The following is a 15,526-nucleotide window of genomic DNA, read 5'->3' as shown; positions in this document are numbered from 1 at the left end:
GACTCAACTGAGGTCACTCGTCCCAGCCATAGAAATAGTCCAGCAAATAACTGCAAGTAAAACAACAGCGTGACTTTTTTACACTTAAGTTGTTGTACGCATAATTACAAGATAGACAATATGTAAGTTAGTGAACTTTGGAGGTGCTGTCGGAGGATCTTTTGATAGAGACGGGCCAGCTGTTGACACTATTTTTCAGTGTTTATGCTAAGCTAAGCTAACATCTGGCTGTAGCTTATTTTATTTTATTTGCTATCATGAAAGTCGTATCAATCGTCTCATCTGACCAACAACAAGGAAGCTTTAGAACATATTTCCCAAAATGTCAAACTATACTTTTATGCGGATTATAAATTATGAATATGAAACAATATAAAATATGGAATAATATATCTTATGCATTCATAACCTATCCACTGATTATAACTGTGACTGTAATAATTGCCTTACTCCTTCAGACAAAGCTAAAAACAGTCAGAGGCACAATGGTACAATGTTCATTTTATTTTTGTTACAAGGAGCTTTTTTTCAGTTTCTAATGAACAGCAGCATTTTCACTGGATTTAATGTTCTTGCTCTCTGACACCACTTTGCCGTCCACCAGGGTCTGAGTGACTGTCACCACTTGGGTCTGGACTTTCTTCTGATCAATTGCATCCTCCAGTCTGGAAAAATGAACAAAAGAAAAACTGTAGTTAAAGTTTGTTTTGATGCAGATGACGTATTTTTAGTTTCTATATCAACGCCACTTCATGTTTGCATGAAGCTGATTTGAATGAAATTTGCATAACCCGCCCTGTAACGAACAAAGCTCACTTGGTTCACAATGCAGAGAATGAATTGTTCGGTCACCTGCAGTCTACAAGCAGTTTTCACTGTTTCTCTCATTCTTTCTGCCTCCGCTCCTCATACTCACTTAAAATCTGCCCCACCGTCCAGCAGCCTCCTGTACTCGGCGATCTCGGCCTCCAGTTTCACCTTGATGTTGAGCAGCTGCTCATACTCTCTTGTGTTATGCTGGATGTTGTTGCGGATCTCAGTCAGCTCCTCCTGCAGCTTCAGGATGATGTTGTTGTACTTCTCTACCTCCATGTTGTAACGCATCTCGATGTCATGGAGGGTGGCCTCCAGGGATGTTTTCTGTCAAGGGGTGAAAGACAAATTTGATTACCCAACTCATTAACGCAGAAGAGAAATGACTTGATGACAGATAGATGAGAAGATTGATACCAGTAAGCAGCCATTTAGCTTAGCTTAAACGTCCCATATTGTATGAAGTGACATTTCCATGTTTTCTTTGATAATAAAGCAGGTCTAGGCTAAAGCGCTCAGCCCACAGAGAAACACACACAGCCTGTATTCAGAAACTGAGCCTTAAAATGAGTCGTCAAGTCTTCTGTAACTTTGTGATGTCACAACAAAGCAGCTCTCAGGCATGCACCAAGCCCCGCCCACCTGTACCCACCATCCAACCTTGCAGGATTTGGTTTCTCTGAGTGTTTTTACCTGAAATCTGCTACATTTTTATTCCATCACTCAGAAAACGGTGAGCCAATTAGAAGAGAGGCTCAGAGCTTCCTCTCTTATGATTGGCTCACCGACCTGTTGTTACTAGAGCTCCAGAGAGAAGCCTGAGAGAGGAGATGTAAAACCAACTGGGATGGTTTCTGGTACTTAAAACCACAAATATATCTTGTTATCATCAACACCTCAAATAAAAGACAGGAAAGTGTAAAATGAGACCTTTAACATAAAGACAGACATAAACAAAGACAGGGAGACAGGGAGACAGGGAGACAGGGAGACAGGGAGACAGGGAGACAGGGAGACAGGTAGCCTAGCTCTATTTGTAGGTAACAAAATCCACTGACAAACACCTCTAAAAGCTCACCTGTAAAAAACCATGACCTTTTTACCTTTGACCGGAGCTAGGCTAGCAAAGCCATTGGCCTCCCATTTGCATTAAAATGGTGCTATGACCACTGGTGACACTATGAGAGTTCAAGTTGCACTAATTATGTAAACTTACCAGACTAAGTGCAGACTGCAGTTCAATGTCCAGTCCCTGATACCTCCTCCTAGTTTCAGTCACTGCACTCGTGGCCTCCTTCAGAGCTTCTGTGCTCTGAGTCACTTGGACCTGCACCTCTGTGATCTGGATACAGGATGAAACATAGAGAAGATACTCAACCAATACAGCTAGTCAACACAAAATGTGTGGAGCAAATATGCACTGACAAATTACCTGAGATTCATGCCAAGCTTTGAGCTCCTCCTGATTCTTCAGTGCTATCTTCTCATAATTGGCCCTCATATCCTCCATGATCCGGGCCAGGTCCTGTCCTTTAGGAGCGTCGACGTCCACGCGGACGCCAGCTTGTGTGATCTGGGTATGCAATTCAGCAACATCCTGTTGAGGAGGAAATAGTCAGGGAGTGATTTTCAGAACAAGGTGAGTGGAGTTATCCTGTGCAAAGGTTAAGGAACAAATAGATGGCAGAACTGTAGAACTATATTATCTAATTGTTCAGTTGGATTGGAGCAAATCCAGTTTTTTTTTTTTGTTATGCATGTAGTTTCTGTCTAATGTCACTCACAGTCTCATGATTCTTCTTCAGGTTGATCAGTTCTTCCTTTAGAGACTCAATGTCGCTCTCCAGGTGCAGACGAATTACATTGGTGTCGTCCAGAATCTTCCTCAGTCTGTTAACGTCAGCCTCCACTGTTTGACGCATGGCCAGCTCATAATCCATCCTAATGGCACATACTGTGTATCAGATATGCTCAAGGAGGATTGATTGAAAGTCAGTTGCAATTTGCATATAAAGCCAAACACTACTCACTTGACTCTGAAGTCTTCTGAGGCCAGGCGCGCATTGTCTACAGCGATGGCAAGATGTGCGTTGTCCTTGGTCATGTCCAATATCTGAAAGAGAGGAGATAGGTTTTGGGATTTTCAGCCTGTGAAACACAAACAAACTGTGTATACTATTGTATTTTCCCACAGTCATTTTGATGGACAGCAAAGTGTAATTTCCCCTTTGATAAATGGTGCAGGTGAAAGAACGACCCAGATAACACAAAATAAATCATAAAAAGAATAAAGTAGTTTGTCTTTTTGATGCTATCTGTCACAGCCCGACATGGACATGGAGATAAGAGTCAGATTACAGATAATAAATGTTGTGAGATGAGTCAGTCAGAGAGCTGCACGAACACTTTGAGTAATTCGACCTGCACCTCCAACATAATGTGACGTTTACAAGATAAGGAAAGTGAAAGATTGAGAACTTGGTCAATAAAACAGGCATTATTGAGGATTAGCTTGTCATAGCTCCCACACCAAGAACTATATTAGAAAAATATTATATGATAATATGACCACTAACCACTTCCTTTGCTTGGAGACCCTGCAATGTCTGTAAAACCAGAACATTGAAGTGGACCCTCATTTGTAACTGCAATTTTCTTTGTGCATTTCTTTTTTTGCAGTTTTGCATCATGTTGTGAAATATATGCTATAAACCAATGTTTTTGATCTGGATTGTTTTGCTTTCCATTAAGTAACTCGACTAAACAAGACGAATACACTGTAAGTCTCATAAAAACTGATTGATGCATTGACTCACCTTGCCCCTCAGCTCTGCAATGATGGCGTTGTACTTGCCGTAGTCGCTCCCCTCCAAGGGGCCCCTCTTTTCGATGGCCTCTCTGATTTTGATCTCCAGCTTGCTGTTGGCCTTCTCCAGATTCCTGACCGTCTCCAGGTAGCTGGCCAGACGGTCGTTCAGGTGCTGCATGGTTACCTTCTCATTCCCGATGGCCATGTTTCCAGAAGTGGACCCAGAGGACAAGGTTTGGTAGTTGTACCCACCGCCGAAGCCACTGACATAGTTGATGGAGATCCTGGCCCCATGGCCACCTGCTCCTCCGCTGACACTGTGGGCATAGCCCTGCCGCATATGAAGAGCTCTGGGAACGGATGGGTTAAAGGACTGCACACAAGCAATTTTATCGCTCTGGCGTCTAATCAGGGGCTCCATTGCTAAAAGAAGTGTGCTGATCAATCAGAGGAGAGGTACGTCCTGGCACGCTGAGAGTGGAGGACTGAGGAGACCTGAGGTCTTATATATCATTCTGAAAGCAATATTCCCTCCTGCCACTCCTCTCCTATCTATATTACATTTTTACCTTTAGCCTTCCTGCTTAGACTTTGTCCCCCCAACACACATTGTGACTCAAACTGTCAAAGGCAAAAAGGAATGCTGGCATTTTCATATTGATTGTGTGTTGTGAATGAATTGTATCTATGGTAACTCTGATGCCATAGAACCAGTGTTAAAACTATTGAAGACACTTCAGTGAATCACATTATTCCATTGGTTGACGTGTTCAGTCATTGCACTGAACATGGCCATTTAGTCAATATGTACACTCCATATTTGTGGTTTTAAGAACCAAAAACCATCTTAATGTAGTTTTACATCTCCTCTCTGAGGCTTCGCTCTGGAGCCAACAAGCTCTGAGCCTCTCTTCTGATTGGCTGTTTTCTGAGTGATCAAAAAAATAAAGCAGATTTCAGGTAAATACTCAGAGAAATCAAATCCTGCAAGGTTGGATGGTGGGTCCAGGTGGGCTGGGCTTGGGGCATGGCTTAGAGTGGTGACTGTTATGATGTGACATCACAAAGTTACAGAAGTCCTGATGGCTGGTTTTAAGGCTCAGTTTCTGAATACAGGCTGTGTGCATTTCTTTATGGACTGAGCTCTACTTTCACAGTATTAATATAGAACCTAGACCTGCTTTATAATCAAAAAAGACATGGGAATGTCACACAATATGGGACCTTTAACCCACAGTTGAAAATAGTCCCCAACAAATACACTATTTCCTCATGTTTAAGTAAAGGTAACAATGTTGTTGACAATTAGAAGAAGCTAAGATTACAGCAGCCTGATCCATTAATTGTGTTCAGACCAATAATGCAAGGGGTTATGCTGGTGGGGGGCATGTTGCTTCAGATACCTGGGAGACCATAAAACAAAACTGAGGAGGAGAAGCAGGAGTAATGGTCAAAGCCTGTGAGATTACAAAACACTGCTAGGCGGTTTCTAATGAGGAACAAGTTTACAACTCTTGTATCTTATCATAGCAACAATCAGTTTATCCTCCATCACAACAGTCACGAGGTAAACGGTAAACTCCAGTGAACTCCACCTGGAGTGTGCACTCACATATAATTGATTGCAAATGTTATATATGCACCTGTATTGAATTTTCCAAATATATGTACAAATGAAATAAAAAAGTGTAGTAAGGCGGTGAAGGCAGAGGCTGGCTGGCGTTGGGAAAGGAACAACTAAAAACTCTAGAAAATATTTCTCAAATAACTAGAGAGGCCGAGGGCAAGTCTACCGCTAAGTGGACGGAACAATCTGGCGATGAGTGGAGAGTGGCCGGGATTTTTGATCAGGTTGCTTGATGAGTTGATGTGTAGCAGGTGTGGAACGATGTCATGAGCCAGGAGAGAGAAGCCACGCCCCCACATATATTCACACACACACACACACACACAGACACAGACAAGAGGGGAGGGGGAGACACAAGAGAAAAAACTCTGCAGAGTTGTGGCAGAGACGTAACACCAGGGGCATTTCATATATGTTATAAACATATATCCAGAGTATGTATATATGTGATATAAGTGGAACTGAACTGAATGAGGGGGGCAGGTTGTTTTCACAGTGAGGTATGAACATAGCTTTAAAGTGCTAAATGTAGTTTTTGGAGCTGTATTGATTATAATATTAGCAGAGCACCAGTGGAAGTGGAAGGAAGAGTAGGCAGCTAAATTATTAAGCAATGCATTAAGAATAAAGGATCTAAATCTAATTACATATGAACTCTGAAGCTTAATCTGCAGGTTAGATCTTCCTATTTATAGTTTGACAGCAGCCAAGAGTTCAGTGGCTGCCGTGGGTTTTATTCTAAAGAATTCATTGATTGTGAGTGAAAGCAGTAACTATTCCTCTGTCACAATCTGCTTGATTGATTGATTGATTCATTATGTTCATCAAGTTACGGTAATATAATCTGATATGTTTGACATGAATGATGTGTAGTTTCAGACAAACACCATGTTGACACCAAAAAATTTCCTCAAATGGACTTTATTGAAATGTTTGAACATCACAGCGCAACAGGGCAGACTTAACTGGACAGAAAGAAAACCAAAGATGATGAAGTATAAAAAAAATGTTTTGCATTTAATTAAGACTCTTTATTTATTACTTTGAAATATTCAATGTCTTGTATCTGTTTTTCTCTAAAAAAGCTTGGAGTTCTCCAATTGTGAATTCTGAACATCTGCCGGTCAATACAAAAACACATAAATAACACCATGATGAAATAAATAAAAGATGATTTAGTTTTCCTCTGATCCAGTTTTTATTATCAGCCTGTGGAAGAGCTGTATACCCAGGAAGTCAAACTAATCGCAGCGACAGCTCAGAGGGGGTTAGTGCTGTACGACTAAGAGCTCAGAAAAACCCATTGGAAATAAAATTTTGGCCAATCGTTTGTTAGTGTGATGATGCAGGGAAAGTGATGGTTGGGAGGTGCCAGGTGGTTGCTTCTGGTGTTCAAAGGTCCTTGGTTTTTGTGCTGGAGGAAACCACCTTTCCATCCACCATGGTCTGTGTGACAGTCATCACTTTGGTCTTCACTGTTTTCTGGTCTTCCAAAGCGTCCTGGAGCCTGAAGGGGAAAAAAAGATAAAAAATACAGAACATTTTAATCGTCACATCGTTTCTACTGTCAGATTTTTAAATGATTGGTTGGTTATGCACCAAAAAGTGAAATGCAGAGTAACGAATCTACGCACTTGAAGTCTCCGCCGTCCAGGAGCTGTCTGTATGTTGCGATCTCGGCCTCCAGCTTCATCTTCATGTTGAGCAGGGCTTCGTACTCCTGCGTCTGCAGCTGGATGTTGTTACGCAGCTGTGTGAGCTCCGCCTCCAGACTCAGGATGACGGTGTTGAGAGACTCGATCTCCATGTTGTAACGCATCTCCGTGTCCCTCAGCGTGCCCTCCAGAGAGACTTTCTGTGAGCGCGGGACAAGCAAAGGGCAAAAGCGGGGCAAAGAAAAAAAGAGAAAAAAAATAGGACGGGTTAAAATTTTACAGAGAACCTGTCTCGCTGATGACGGCTCCATAGCGACGGGTCACCAGAGTGTAAAGCTTGTGTCAACAAAATAAATGTGGGAGACTTGAACTGAGAGTGCTGAGTGGGGTGAAATGAAGTGTGTGCTGACAGAGTGCTTCTCACCAGGCTCCTCTGTGACTCCAGGTCGATCTCCAGGGTTTGGATCTGTCTGCGCAGGTCATTCACCTCTGTCTGGGCACCCTTCAGGGCCTCTGTGTTCTGGCTGACCTGGGTCTGCACTTCTGTTATCTGCGATTAAAAGATTAAAGGTTTCTCTTTCACACTTGCTCGAGAAGGACTTCTTTGTTTGTTGATGACTTGATTTCTTTTTAATCATTTACCTGAGATTCGTGCCATGCTTTCAGTTCTTCCTGGTTCTTCAGTGCCATCTTCTCATACTTGGCCCTGATTTCTGTCATGATCTGAGCCAGGTCCTGTCCCTTGGGAGCGTCAACATCCACGTGGACTCCTGACTGGGCAATCTGGTTACGCAGCTCCATTACTTCCTAAATAAACAAGAATGGATAGAGGAATTAGCAGCTGTGAGTCCTGGCCTCTTCCAAGCATAAGCCCCTGTTATGGTCAGGTAAATATACAGGGGGTAAATCTAAACCTGCATCTGGGGCCTTAAACACTTCATCCAATATTTCCCCTCAGTAAACAAATGGTTGTGTTTTGGCTAAGGCGCTTTAATGACAGTCATTTAAATTCTTTGGCGTCTTCTCTGCTGCCAAATGCGGAGGGGAACCATTTTTATGATGAGGCTTCCCACAGTATTCACATACAGATATTTCAGATTTCTTAACAAACATCTCTCTTCCCACTTAAGCTTGTTTTCCAGAACGCCTCCTTGCAGCCTGTCAGGATGTGTCGGCTGCAGTCGTGGCATAGTGTGCGACCTATATATGTGTGACTTAAACACACATGGTGACGATGTTTGAAGAGATTATTGCGATGAGCTGATAAGCAAATATGAATTTGCCTCCTCTAAAGGTGTGGGTGTTGCTTAAATTATGTCCTGGGGTGTTTTTTGTTTGGGATTCATTTGCAGAACTAACAGTCATTCAACACTCAAGCAGCATGAATACAACCTTTGAGCTTGTGTTAAAGGTCCTGAAAACCTCTTTTGTAAATGAGCTTGTGAGGATTAGTTATGAGGCCACTACATCAGTGTAAGTTTTTCACAGGTGAGATTTGTGCATTTCTGTTTTTGACCTTGAGGTTTTCACTAATTTAAAGTGGGCGGGGGCTAAATTGGAAAAATGTGATGTCACTGTGCACCAATTAGTTGTTGGGTCTTTTGCTAATGTACTGCAGCTTTGTCAGTGCAATCCGATCACACCACATCCACACAGTCCATCATGAAGCAGATGAGCTTAAAATCTTCATAAATAGTAACTAAAGCCAAACTAAACCATCTAAACCAAACTTAAACATTGGTTATTGCTTATTTAATTTAGGGTTTCAGGAGCTTGAAAGTCGAGGTTTTGGATTTCGGAGCCGTCACACTCACATTTTCATGGTTCTTCTTGAGGTGGATGAGTTCCTCCTTCAGGGATTCGATCTCGCTCTCCAGATTCATGCGGCCCATGTTGGTGTCGTCGATGAGCTTCCTCAGACCGACGATGTCGGCCTCCACAGACTGGCGGATGGCCAGCTCAGACTCGAATCTGAACGGCACAGGGCAGGGAAGTGAGGATACAGTTGCTCACATTCATGTGCGTTAACCGTCCTACTGAATGGTTAATTAACATGTATTCTGTCATTATTTGGTCTGCGTACAATATTGTACCCTCTAGCAGACAGCTGTGTTTGCTATGACATATAATTTGTGACACAACTGAAACACCTCCGCGGGCTACGATGCAATTGTGATGATTAATGACAATCTCTTTAGATCATGTTACTACGTTTTCATCACGCAACCCATTCAGGAGTAAGACAGGGTGTGCCCACAGCTTTCTGGCTTAGTGTTTTACATTCTCTGCAGCCTTACTTCACTCTGAAGTCATCGGCTGCCAGGCGAGCGTTGTCGATGTTGAGAACCAGGCGGGCATTGTCGGTGGTGGCATCGAACACCTAGAGCAGGTTTACAAAAGAAAGAGCTTGTTTAGCTTGAAAATTGAGGACAGACGACCGACAGCTACAACAAAGAGCTGACGTAAGGGTGTCACTTATCTCACCAAGAGGTAACACATTAAAGCAACAGTTCAACACGTAGATGCTAAGATTGCTCCCCCTCTAATATCTGCACTGTAAAAATAAAGCTGCATCCAGCATCTAGTGGTACATTTAGTGTAAAGACAGGACAGCGTTTTCTCATCTAACTCACTAACTCTGCTCTGCATCTGGAAAAAACTAAGTTTAATTAATCATTTGAAGAAAAATAAGCTTATGAAATTCAGACTTTATTAAATGTCTGTTTCTGAAGCACGAGCACAGCGTACTGTACATGTATATATGGGTGTTTATTCCACTGACAAGCAGTTATAGGTTTAGCGTTAGAGAAGAATTATTGTCTGTGTGTGTAAATGAGGACAGCGCTGGTGGGCCGTGGTTGCAGTATTTGCTTTAGCAGTCACGGTGGGGCAGATAAGAGCTGGGATGGATGACGGGGGACGCATCCATGTGACAAAGTCCAGGAGCCAATCAGTGGCTGCCAGGCAGCAACTGTCCTTTCACTGCTCAGGAACAGGATCTATCCTGTCAGCAGGGCAGGGTGGGGGCAGGTGATTTGCATGAGGAAGGTGGTGATGGTGGTTGTGTGTTGTGTGTGCCTGTGCCTGTGCTCGGTCAGGTGATTGCGCATGTATCTCTGTGTGTTTGCATGGGTAGTTGACTTTGCGTGCTTTACAGGACGGGGCTGTTTTAATGCTGCCGTGACAGTCTGTGCTTTTTCAGATGGGGTAAGGAGGTGAGGGGCATGAAGGCCAAAAGAAAAATGAGCCTGTGTTGACCCTGGGCTGTTTAGATGAACTGAGGCCCTTGGCTGTTGGTAGAATAAATAAGACCTAATTTCCAAGGGTTTTGCTCTGATGTAATGTCATGAGAGCGATAAAACTTTGAGAAATAGATGGTAAACTCCTTACTTCTTCTTCTTCTAGAGTCTGCTGACCTTGATGCTGTTATCACTCCCAAAAGGAAAAACATGAGAACAAGACATGCTCTATGTGGGCATGAACTCTCTTTCCTACAGGGAGAGCAGTATTGGAGCCAAACTGGAATGTTCCATTTGGAAACTGCACTTGACTTAATTGAAAGGGAAAATGCAGTTTTCAGTGAAGAGTGGCAGCAAGTGGAGGGTTGTACACCGTCCATTTTCTCTTTCACAATCTGTTGTTGTTGTTGTTGTTTTATTTTTCTTCGTGGCATTCAATGGGGCAAAACCTAGAATGAATGATTGACGAATGTTTCTGGTTGTGTAATGCCTTTGTTTTCTTTTACTTCTAAAATCTCTCTGCACTAATTAAAATTTTTTTATCAGCTTGTATTGTATATCTGCACAGTAGCAATGACTGTACAGTATGTTCTGTCCCATTGTCCAGCTAACAACATATTGTTTGAATCAGACGAAACAAAGAGGAAAAAGGTAGTTAAAGTCGTGATGTATGAGGCTGCAGAGTGACCCTTTAATGTCTGTAAAGTCCCCGGACTCCTGTTTTTGTTTCTCTGTGCTTTCCTGTTTCTCTGACCCCTGACGCTCCAACATTCCTCCTCCATACTGTTTCCGGTCCGGTCCTCGGCCCCCCGACCCACAGAGTATCAGTGGGCACGGTGCCAAAGACCAGCAGAAACCAAACCAGCCCTCCGCTGTTAGGAATCTACAGAAAGTCAGTAACTCAGAGTACAGATCACAGAGTTACGTTTACGTACAGTCTGCAGTGTAAAATGCCTTCAAGATGTGTCGTGCCACAGTCTGTTTTACCCTTTTTTGTTTTTTTTTTTTGATGATATCTCTCTCAAAACATTATTCATCTCATAAATCACTCTGGGTTTCATCTTTCAGTTCTCTCATTCACCAGATCTCCTTCACTTCCTCCGTCCAACCGACTCCCACCCCTCTGCTTTTGTTCAACACTTAATAAATCAACACATGCATATTCCCCAGTCTGCTGTCACCCCCCCCACCCCACCCCACCCTCCCCCCTCCTGCTCACCTTCCTCCTCAGGTCGTCCAGGATGGCCTGGTACTTGCTGTAGTCTCTGAAGTCGGGTCCGCTCTTCTCCAGGGCCTCCTTGATCTTAATCTCCAGCTTCAGGTTGGCCTGCTCCAGGTTCCTCACCGTCTCCAGGTAGCTGGCCAGGCGGTCATTCAGGTTCTGCATGGCGAACTTCTCGTTGCCCATGATGTCGGCGCTGTTCCCGCTGGAGCTCACCTGGATGCTGCTGGAGAAGCCCCCAGCTCTCATGGAGCCCATTCCCATCCCAGATCCCATCCCAGATCCCAGACCGCTGCGGACGCTGGAGGAGATGCTGATGCGGTCCCCACCGGCCCCACCGTGGATGGAGGGGGCCTTGTAGACAGGAACAGAGGTACGGGAGATTGATATAGCAGGAGCCCTGCTACTGGTGGAGGAGCGCATAGAGTATGTAGTTTGCTTGGAGGTTTTCATTGTTGCTGTAGAGTGTGAGACTCAGTGAGAGAGACCGTGAGTAAGAGAGAGAGGAACAGGCTGGGAAGGCAGAAATAGGAGCTCACAGACACAAGGCAGGAGGACAGGGAAGCTGTGAAACTATATAAACCTTGTGGGCCCTCAGGTCCGCCCCTTAGACCACTCCTCTTCACTCTGAGTCGCCTCCCTCTTTTCCACAAGCCTAAACCGCAGGACTGCTCACAGCGTGCCTTTGTCCTCCACAACCTCCAAAGTTGGTCAATTCTGAGGACTCAATGGGATTCAACGAGTTGGAGATTTACAGAATTTAGAAAATAAAAATACTTTTCTTTATTTTAAATATGAATGACACTACACATCACTTTAAATATTCATTTCAAAAATTCTCCCCAAAGATTTTAAAACCAACTTCTTCCATGTGTTTTTAATAGTTTTTTTTTAACCGTTGCGTTAACTGGCAGTGAGGCATAAATTATATCAGCTAATGTTGGTAGAATAATTGTCAGTTTCATTCTTAAGGGATTGTTTATAAAAAAATAAAATAAAATAACAAAAGCCAAATTCTGTGAAGGTTGTGACGTGTATGAAACTGGACTGTGAATCTTTTGTGTTGGCACTGGTCACAGATCGGAGAGGTGGGCAGCAGAAACTAACATTTCTCAGTTTGACACCCAGATTAGACTCATCACAACATGTTATCAGTAGCTCCACCCTGCCCCCACCCTAAAAAATAACAGTTGTGACATGACAGAGGGATCATCACTTTCAGAGAAATCACATGAGACGTGCCTTAGGGTCGGTTCAGTCAAGTTTACTGGAATGATTTCATCATTGTTTTTTAGTCACAGTGCGTGAGATCAGGTGGTGTCACACCTGGAGGGGCGACATGTCTCATCTGACTGTGGTAATCACAGAAAAGAATGAGTTGCAACACTTCAGCAACGCAATAAATGTCTTCTTTACATCACAGCTCAACACTTTCCCCAGTTGTGTGAGTGTCTTTTATTGATTTTGACGCCTTTTTGTACAATGTGACAATCAGTACAGAGATGAATGGAAACTGATGCTTTCCTGGAAGTGAATGAAAACGACATCTTGAGAAGAAGACAGAAGATTTAAAGCAGCATAAGTTTAAAAAATGAGCAACAAAAATGTAAAATACATGATTTGTAAAAAAAAAACAAAACAAAAACAAAACCAAAAAAACAAAACAATGTGGGATTTTTAAGGTGTGAGGCAGCTCCAGATGTTGTACAAGACAGTATGTTATCTATCCTACATAGCCGGATGTGTGTCTGATTGTCCCCCTCTAAAGGAAATGGCCAAACAAAGGAACAATTCTGCTGCCTCCTTAGTAGATACGTAGGAACAATGACTTTTCTAAAGCAGTAAACATATCCCAGAATCCCCCCTGCAGCTTTTTAACACAAGCACATTCCTCACACTGTACCTTTAAAGCTGCCCGTTATTGGCTCATAAGAGGGACAGAAATCCACTTTTTCTTTTCTTTTCTTTTTTGGTTTCTTTGCAGTTTTATGTTTTTTATTTTTAATGGTTATTTAAAGTTAAGAAATGAAGCTTGTGTTTGTGTTTGTGTTTGACGTCAGAGCTTAAAATTCATTTTTCCAAGGTACAAACTATGAAGTAACAACTCTCAAGAATTATTTTGAAATCATAGCTTTCCCTCCCATTGTACCAGCATCATTGCTTAATGGTTTTCAGTTTGTCTGCAGTCATGCTCATCCTTTGAGCTCAGCTTTTTTTGTTTTGTTTTGTTTTGTTTGTTTTTCAAGAAGGAACATGCAGCGGGATATTAAAGTATAAAAGAGCTCCTTATGAAATCAAAACAGCTCTTGTACTGTCACTGAGAAGGCAAACAGAAGGGATTCCTGCTAAGCATAGCAATAAAGTGGCTTCATGAGAGGCTCCTTCAAAAAACTGCTGTTGTATGCATAAATGATAGAGAAGGGGGGGGGGGGACATATAAAAAGAAACAGAGATAAAAAATAAAAAAAAAAGAATAAAGGAGGGATTGAAGACAGAAGACAAAAAGATGTATTTTTGATTCCAAGATAAACATCGGAGCCTGGATCCTTGGAGTGAGTAATCCTGAGTTCAGACAGAACCAGCGCTGCTCCCACAGGGTCTTGTCATGGTTGTAGGGTTGCTGTTTGTCTAGCAGTGGCGGTGACGACTGCGGTGTTTTGTCTGGTCCTGATGTCTGCCACGCCCGACAGGGAAAACATAGATTAAGGTACAGCGATGACAGCGGTATAGAGCAGATAAAGGGATTTGAGCTTCAGACCACCTGGATATGTAAGATGAATGATGGAGATTACTGCAGGCTCCAGTGTCAGCGCGTTCCCATGTAAACCAGTGAGATACAACAAAGACATTAATGTGTTTTTTTTTAATGGTGACACGACAATAAGAAGACTGATACTACTCTCATGTCTGTGTGTAAGAAGAGTACGGAGCTGGATCCAGTTTCTATCTTCTCAGCTCACACTCACAGAGAGCAAATCGTCTCAGGACCCGTCCTTTGTTCCTCTAGGCCCGACACCTTTCATCCAGGTGTGTGAATTACAGTAATACTTTCCTCTTTCTTCATGTTTGTTGGAAAGACCTCAGTGTTATTGCATATCAGGTGTCAGTAAACTCAGTTCAAACTCCACCTAAGATCAACAGGGTCATAGTGTTGGGGGGGGGGAAACCAGCCATGTTATGATAAGGATGACGTGCGGTGCGTTTGATGACATTCTGACCTCTGAGAGTTTCTGTTGCACACTGGTACAAAATGGTACCGTTAGATTCAAATAGTTACAACCTCTCAACAGACGGACAGGCATTTTCATTTCTTTCACTCCTGTTAGTTTAAACTCCAATATGTGTGTAATGGTTTTAAAACATAAAAGGCTTTTGAAGACATCCGCACTTGATGGGAAACAGAAATCCTTCTTTTGTCAGGCAGCGACACCATCAACGACTCTGCTCAAAGCTTCTGGCCCGATGTCAAGAATTTTTGACAGTCATCACCCTGATGGTCATCAGCCACCGTGAATGGTTCCCCTCCCAGCTACATGCTAATCTCTGTTCCTACAGGGAGCAGAGCACAGTTTGTTCCTGTGAATATCATACAGTTGTTGTCATGATTGTTTGTTTAGAGCAAGAAAGTTTAATTTAAAATATTTGTAAGTTTCTCCGTGTTCATTTTAAATGTTTGACCAATACCATGGGCAAACCATTTGTTCCTGTTTTTCTTGCTTTGAGAAACTTTTTTGGTTTATCAGCTACTTTCATTTTTTCTCCATTTTCTATTCTCTTGTATTTACTTTGAACCTTTTCTTGGCTGTAAGAGTACTTCATTTACTGTAAACGGTGATGAATATCTGGACACAAAAAAAACCCTTTCAAGAGGGTGGGGAGATAAAATCAAAGTGAAAACCAGTTCAAACCCGTCTGTGCCTTTGGAAAATCAGGGTATTTTTTGGATAAAATCAGGCTGAAATGCAACTGAAAGAGAGAGTCTTAATAAATAAAATAACTAAAATGATGTATGATTAATAAAATATCTAAACTGTAATAAAGCTAGAGGGATTACCTCATGGAAATGCAGCTTTAATACTGATAAAAGCCTCAGAATAAGTGGCAGTCTTCAGTGTAGGTGGTGCTGGGGCAAAGCTAAGCCTCTGTTTACTCTGCTCCACC

General features: G+C 42.6%; 2 protein-coding genes across 2 annotated transcripts; both read right to left on the bottom strand.

The window, feature by feature from the left end:
- Positions 1-527: 527 nt before the first annotated feature.
- Positions 528-4,081, bottom strand: LOC111230720 (keratin, type I cytoskeletal 18-like). Its single transcript, XM_022757548.1, has 7 exons — positions 3,630-4,081; positions 2,844-2,926; positions 2,598-2,754; positions 2,246-2,410; positions 2,030-2,155; positions 917-1,140; positions 528-665 (listed from the first exon to the last, which is right to left on the bottom strand). The coding sequence occupies exons 1-7, from the start codon at positions 4,041-4,043 to the stop codon at positions 536-538; spliced, it is 1,299 nt and encodes a 432-aa protein (XP_022613269.1). The 5' UTR covers positions 4,044-4,081; the 3' UTR covers positions 528-535.
- A 2,073-nt stretch (positions 4,082-6,154) lies between these two features.
- On the bottom strand, positions 6,155-11,934 carry LOC111230713 (keratin, type I cytoskeletal 18-like). The gene is made up of 7 exons (XM_022757536.1): positions 11,363-11,934; positions 9,202-9,284; positions 8,719-8,875; positions 7,547-7,711; positions 7,329-7,454; positions 6,884-7,104; positions 6,155-6,756 (listed from the first exon to the last, which is right to left on the bottom strand). The coding sequence occupies exons 1-7, from the start codon at positions 11,816-11,818 to the stop codon at positions 6,642-6,644; spliced, it is 1,323 nt and encodes a 440-aa protein (XP_022613257.1). The 5' UTR covers positions 11,819-11,934; the 3' UTR covers positions 6,155-6,641.
- Positions 11,935-15,526: the final 3,592 nt, after the last annotated feature.

This window comes from Seriola dumerili, unplaced genomic scaffold (assembly GCF_002260705.1).
Source record: "Seriola dumerili isolate Sdu_G_001 unplaced genomic scaffold, Sdu_1.0 BDQW01000283.1, whole genome shotgun sequence".
NCBI lineage: Eukaryota > Metazoa > Chordata > Actinopteri > Carangiformes > Carangidae > Seriola > Seriola dumerili.
Note: the sequence above shows the minus strand (reverse complement) of the source record. Positions and strands in the feature narration are given on the sequence as shown.

Coding starts and splice junctions, on each gene's coding strand:
- LOC111230720 (XM_022757548.1), bottom strand. CDS start 4,043: ATGGAGCCCCTGATTAGACGCCAGAGCGATAAAATTGCTTGTGTGCAG. Junction 2,755..2,843: donor TCAGAAGACTTCAGAGTCAA/GTGAGTAGTGTT, acceptor ATGTGCCATTAG/GATGGATTATGAGCTGGCCA. Junction 2,156..2,245: donor AAGCTTGGCATGAATCTCAG/GTAATTTGTCAG, acceptor TCCTGTATCCAG/ATCACAGAGGTGCAGGTCCA.
- LOC111230713 (XM_022757536.1), bottom strand. CDS start 11,818: ATGAAAACCTCCAAGCAAACTACATACTCTATGCGCTCCTCCACCAGT. Junction 8,876..9,201: donor GCCGATGACTTCAGAGTGAA/GTAAGGCTGCAG, acceptor TGTGCCGTTCAG/ATTCGAGTCTGAGCTGGCCA. Junction 7,105..7,328: donor TGGAGTCACAGAGGAGCCTG/GTGAGAAGCACT, acceptor CCGCGCTCACAG/AAAGTCTCTCTGGAGGGCAC.